This window comes from Salvelinus sp. IW2-2015, linkage group LG11 (genome assembly GCF_002910315.2).
Source record: "Salvelinus sp. IW2-2015 linkage group LG11, ASM291031v2, whole genome shotgun sequence".
In the NCBI taxonomy this organism is placed as follows: domain Eukaryota; kingdom Metazoa; phylum Chordata; class Actinopteri; order Salmoniformes; family Salmonidae; genus Salvelinus; species Salvelinus sp. IW2-2015.
In genome coordinates, this window is record NC_036851.1 from 47,382,827 (window position 1) to 47,389,387 (window position 6,561).

A 6,561-nucleotide genomic window follows, 5' to 3' on the forward strand; every position below is an offset into this window, starting at 1 on the left:
TGAACTTGGAGCAAGATTGAGCTTATCCCTGATTGGAAACTGCCTGAAATCTTTCATGATTGGTTTTTCCCAAATAGTAAACAAACCATGCCCCATTCCGCAGGTTCAGAGTTAAAGCGGGATTCATCCATGGTTTTCTTCTGAGCTGTATTATTCACGCCCGTAGTCTAGCCTGGGCTAAAAGCAAGGAAATCAGGTTCTGATGCTGATTGGCTTATTTTAGGCAGATTGCGAAACAAGTGTTCTTTCTTCTCAGAAGCCAAGTCTGAATATTTTTATGTCTGTTACCACTGATTAACCTGGATGACCCTAGAAAGTCTTGGAAGGGCTATTAAGTCTATGTCTGAGGTAACAGTAATGTTAATGAATTACCGTCATGTGTATTGAAGGGACTTTGTTGCTGTATATGACAAACTGAAAATGCTGAATTGTTTCAATGAGCACTTTGTATCATCTGGTAGGCTGTTTGATTCAGTGTCCTCTGTCTATGTACAACCCTGTGTGGATGAAACCAGTGAGAGCTGTTCAAACTTTTAGCTTTATTGCCATTCTCAGTGCAGGTGGTACATAAAAGCCCTGAAATCCTTAGATCAGAGAAAGCCTGCAGGTCCTAATTCTTTTGGATCCCTGCTTTTTAAATTTGGCAGACTGATTTTCATAAGCTGAAACGACTTATTATTATTATTATTTATTATATTTTATTTTTATTTTTTTTTTTTCCGGCGGGTGCGATCAGCTTCAGATATCCCGGAGAATGTTGTGCCATATAATTCGCTCTCGATCATTCCAATCCCATACTTTTTGTGGTAAATATATATAATCCATTCACGATATAGCAATAACATAATACACATATATACATACACATACCTACAATAGTATGGTACATTTATCATAATTTGGTTTTAATCCAGAGAGGATAGCAAATGTATCTAGATCCTCTAAGAGGCCGTGGAGAGATTCTAGTTGTGGTTTTAAAAGAAAACATGAATCATCAGCGTACAATGACACCTTAGTTTTTAGGCCCTGGATTTCTAATCCCTTAATATTAATGTTTGATCTAATTTTAACAGCTAACATTTCGATGGCAATAATAAATAGATATGCCGATAGTGGACAACCTTGTTTTACTCCTCTAGATAGTTTAAAACTTTCTGAGATGTAGCCATTATTTACTATTTTACACCTAGGGTTACTATACATAATTTTTACCCATTTTATAAGAGATAGCTGAACGACTTACATATATGTTCAATCTAACCCTGGAATGTAATGAAATTCCAAAGATCTGGAAATCAGTATTTATCCTACCACTTTTAAAAGDGGGAGATCCAACTCTTTTAAATAATTATAGGCCAATCTCAAAGCTGTCACCCCTGGTGAAAATACTTGAAACCCTTGTGAGTGAACAGCTAAAATAGTTTTTATTTACTAACTCTATTTTATCAATGTACCAATCGGGCTTCAGGAAGAAGCATAGCACAATTACAGAAGCTATGAAGGTTTTAAATGATATCACTGAAGCCCTTGACAAAAAACAGCACTGTGTCTCACTTTTTATTGATCTCTCTAAGGCTTTTGATACAGTTGATCATGCTATACTAAGGCAGAGATTGTTGAGTGTAGATCTTTCGGAGCATGCAGTTGCATGGTTTGCTAACTATCTGTTTGATAGAACTCAGTGCACTCAATTTGATGGGCTCGTGTCTGTTAAATTGTCTGTATGTAATGGTGTGCCACAAGGCTCTGTACTTGGTCCTCTCTTATTCACTATTTATATAAATAATTTAGACAAAAACRTCCAAAATGCGCAACTTCATTTTTATGCTGATGATACTGTTATTTACTGTTGTGCCTCGTCTCTTACAAAAGCTTTCCAGAACTTGCAAAATGCTTTTTATACTGTTCAACATACCTTGTGTCAATTGAAGCTTATCCTCAATACTGACAAAACTAAACTAATGGTGTTTTCTAAAGAAAGAAATAGACCTCTGAACTTTTCACCTATTACTACCTGTCAGGGCATTGAGATTGAGACTGTAACCTCATATAAATATCTAGGAATTTTAATTGATGACGGCTTCTTTTTTAAATTGCATATTCAACAACTAACAAAACATTTAAGCTGAAATTGGGATTTTATTTTAGGAATAAGGCCTGTTTTCTTTTGAAGCCAGAATGAGGCTAGTATCAGCTACATTTATGCCTTTACTAGACTATGGGGATATTTTATATATGAATGCTTCCGCTCAGTGTTTGAGATCAATTGACACCCTTTACCATGGCACTTTGAGATTTATKTTAAACTGCAAAACCCTTACGCACCACTGCACTTTGTATACCAGGGTTGGCTGGCCTTCTCTAGTCACTCGTAGGCTCAGTCACTGGTATACTTTTATTTACAAAGCCATTTTGGGTTTACTACCTTTTTATTTGGGCATTTTTATTGTTCAGAAATGTGGTGGGTACTCTCTTCGTTCACTGGACTTTATCCTGCTAACTGTTCCAAATGTCCGAACTGAATTTGGTAAAAGGGCTTTTGTGTACTCTGTGCCATCGTCTTGGAACGCCTTRCAAAATACTTTTAAACTGGAAGAACTTGTCCCGATTGGTATTTTTAAATCATTGATGAATGATCTTGAGACTGATTCCCTGACCTGTCAAAGTTTTTAATTTGCTGTTTTTGATTTTGTTATACTCTTGTGAATTCTATGGTTTTTACTAGATGGTATGGTATTGAGGTATGGTATAGTAAGATATGGTATGGTATTGAGGTATTGTATGGTATTGAGGTATTGTATGGTAAGATATGGTATGATATTAAGGTATGGTATGATATTAAGGTATAGTATTGTAAGATATGGGGCGGCAGGWAGCCTAGTGGTTAGAGCGTTGGGCCAGTAACCAAAAGGTTGCTAGATCGAGTCCCTGAGCTGACAAGGTAAAAATCTGCCGTTCTGCCCCTGAACAAGGCAGTTAACCCACTGTTCCTAGGTCGTCAATGAAAATAAGAATTTGTTCTTAACTGACTTGCCTAGTTAAATAAAGGTTAAATAAAATATATGGTATGGTAATGAGGTATAGTATGATAAGATTTGATATGCGGTATGGTATGGTATTGAGGAATAGTATGGTAAGATATGTGCGGTATTATATGGTAAGATAAGGAATGGCATTGATGGTAAGACATGGTATGGTATTCAGGTAAGATATGGTATGTTGTTGAGGTATGGTATGGTAGATATGATATTGAGGTGTGGTAAGTATGGTGTTTTTATTTATTTATTTAACCTTTGTTTCACCAGGAAAGGCTCATTGAGATTTGAAATCTCTTTTTCAAGAGCGTCCTGGCCAAGATAGGCAGCACCAAGTCATTACAAAAATTACAGACAGGCAACATGAAAAACTACAAGTCATCTAGTAAAAAACATAGAATTCTCAAGATTATAACAAATCATAAAACAGCAAATTAAAAGGGCTGGAGGGCTGGAGGGTTGGAGAGCTGGAGGGCTGGAGGGCTGGAGGGTTGGAAGCAGGAGGGCTGAGGGCTGGAGGGTTGGAGAGCTGGAGGGCTGGAGGGCTGGAGGGTTGGAGAGCTGGAGGGCTGGAGGGTTGGAGGGCTGGAGGGTTGGAGGTTGGAGGGCTGGAGGGCTGGAGGCTGGAGGGTTGGAGAGCTGGAGGGCTGGAGGGCTGGAGGGTTGAAAGGCTGGAGGGCTGGAGGGCTGGAGGGTTGGAGGGCTGGAGGTTGGAGGGTTGGAGGGCTGGAGGGCTGGAGGGTTGGAGGGCTGGAGGGTTGGAGGGCTGGAGGGCTGGAGGGCTGGAAGGCTGGAGGGCTGGAGGGCTGGAGGGCTGGAGGGTTGGAGGGTTGGAGGGCTGGAGGGTTGGAGGGCTGGAGGGTTGGAGGGCTGGAGGGTTGGAGGGTTGGAGGGCTGGAGGGCTGGAAGGCTGGAGGGCTGGAGGGTTGAAGGGCTGGAGGGCTGGAGGGTTGGAGGGTTGGAGGGCTGGAGGGCTGGAAGACTGGAGGGCTGGAGGGCTGGAGGGCTGGAAGGCTGGAGTGTTGGAGGGCTGGAGGGTTGGAGGGTTGGAGGGCTGGAAGGAATCCTGAGGAGAGCGGTACTGGAGTAGCTCTTCAGCTGCGAGGTGGGTGAACATGAAAATGTATTGACACAAGCAAACAAAAAAAGAAACCTTTATATCCTCGACAGACAGGATATGAGGTGAGCAATGTTCCTGTAAAAGTGAAAACACTGACCACAGTGTTGGCCCAGTGGGACACTTCTAACAGCAATAAAAAGACATGGGTTTAATACCTGGCTTTTCAAGGACCCAAATATGCTTTCATAGTCTCTCCATCTGGTATGAAAGATAGACCGAAAGAAAGAGAGATGTTGCTTCTTATACACAGTCTTTCTCTGGCTGTGTGTGAAAGGAAATGAATCCTCTTTTGGTCACAATTAGCAGTGTGTCATCAAGGAGATAAATACAGAGGTACCATACTCTGGAATTATTATGCCGAAACCTCAATCTCCTTCAAAAACTTCAAGAGAAAACTGGAGGTCAGTCTGATGAACCAAACTACTCAATAATCTCCCCATATAGCCTTACTCTCACACACTCACATGCACAAATGTGCACACACATTTAAACAAAACATTTTTACTGATCAATTAATTTATATATTTATAATTAGTGGTTTTGTTATCTGTTCATTTCAGCCCTTGGGCTTCCAACCACACCTGCACATCGTTTAAATGTATTGTTGTTTATCACTTGTTTTCATTGGTGCAAAACAACCCATTGACTACTGAGTAAGTAGTGTGTCATTCAAGGAGATAACGTTGACTAATGAGCAGTGTGTCATTCAAGGAGATAACGTTGACTAATGAGCAGTGTGTCATTCAAGGAGATAACGTTGACTAATGAGCAGTGTGTCATTCAGGAGATAACGTTGACTAATGAGCAGTGTGTCATCAAAGAAATAACATTGACTAATGAGCAGTGTGTCATTCAAGGAGATAACTTTGACTAATGAGCAGTGCGTCATCAAGGAGATTACATTGACTAGTGAGCAGTGTATTATTAAGGAGATAACATTGGCTAGTGAGCAGCAGTGTGTCATCAAGGAGATAACATTGACTAGTGAGCAGTACGTCATCAAGGAGATGACATCGAATCCCATAATGAGTCCCTATTAAATAAACCCTTATCGTTCACTAAGAAAGCAGAGCAAGACTCTCATTAGGTAAGCATTTTCTGCAGTAGTAACATATGCATTTCAAAGATTTTCAGAGGCTGTGTTTACACGGGCTGCCCCAATTATGATATTTTCCCACTAATTGTTTTTTTGACCCAATCGGATCAACTCTTTTGCCAATAAAACATCAGAATTGGGCTGCCTGTGTGAACTCAGCCTCCGGTTCTTGTTTCTGTGTGTGGACTGTTTTGTATCCCAACCTCGGATGGGTTAGGAGTTTTGCAACTGTGTTGTTCTATGAATTCYATCTTGTCTTCCTGACATGTAGGCTATACTTAAATCAGAGAAAAATAGTGATAAACATCAGGTGAAGAAGCTCTCCTAACTCTGCCTCTAAAACTATCATCATGGTGCTGACTGTTTTTGTCACTCCAGTACAATATACACATAAATAACAGTGTGTGGGATACTGGCTGTGAACAGAAAGCAAACTAGACTGTTTTGTAATTGCAGATTTCAGCATTTAGAAGCAACATTAGGATTGGACCTCACATGTCTTTCGTCCTTACTCAGCAAGGCTGGCAGCTACAGCTCAGAACTGCTGGTGTGTGTGTATGTGTGTGTGTATGTGTGTGTGTATGTGTGTGTGTCTGTGCAACTGAGGGAGTTGAGGATGAGGTCAGCTGTTTGTGTGGGTGCAATACTGTTGTTGGAGTCTTTTATAACCCCACAACACATCTTCATTCTAGCTCTAAGCAAACACCACCACCACAAAATCTTATTGTGTTTTACTTGGTTTCATAATGTACTTTTTCTCGATTTCTTGAATAGTGATGTCAGTGCTGTGTGTTTCTCTCCAGATCAGAAGACGTCGGCCCACCCCTGCTACTCTGGTAGCTTCCAGTGACCAGTCTTCTCCAGGTAACTAAATAGCATCTTATTCACTTTAATACATGGGCCTACTCTAGCGCCCATTTCTGTGTGGAACTGAAATGTGTCTTCTGCCCGTCTTCAGTCTACTGGTCCGCTGGCAGCAGATCAATCAATCAAACGTATTTTATGAAGCCCTTTAACGTTAGCAGTCATCACAAAGTAAAAAGGACTCAGCGTAAAACTCCAAAGAGCAGCAATGCAGAGGCAGACGCACAGTGAAGCAATTTATTATGTATTATAATCTAGTTATATTATACCTCCCCTATCCTCCTACCTTTATATTATACCTCCCCTATCCTCCTACCTTTATATTATACCTCCCCTACCCTCCTACCTTTATATTATACCTCCCCTACCCTCCTACCTTTATATTATACCTCCCCTACCCTCCCCGAGTCTACAGCTGTGTTCAGTATAATAGTCCTATAGCATCT

General features: G+C 40.8%; 1 protein-coding gene across 3 annotated transcripts in view; it reads left to right on the plus strand.

The window, feature by feature from the left end:
- Positions 1-6,561, plus strand: part of LOC111970503 (protein phosphatase 1 regulatory subunit 1A-like) — a 48,457-nt gene that overhangs the window by 20,405 nt on the left and 21,491 nt on the right. For all 3 annotated transcript variants that reach the window (XM_023997290.2, XM_023997288.2, XM_023997289.2), the window contains exon 2: positions 6,055-6,115. In XM_023997290.2, coding sequence (XP_023853058.1) covers positions 6,055-6,115 — 61 coding nt within the window. The remainder of the gene's footprint in view (positions 1-6,054; positions 6,116-6,561) is intronic.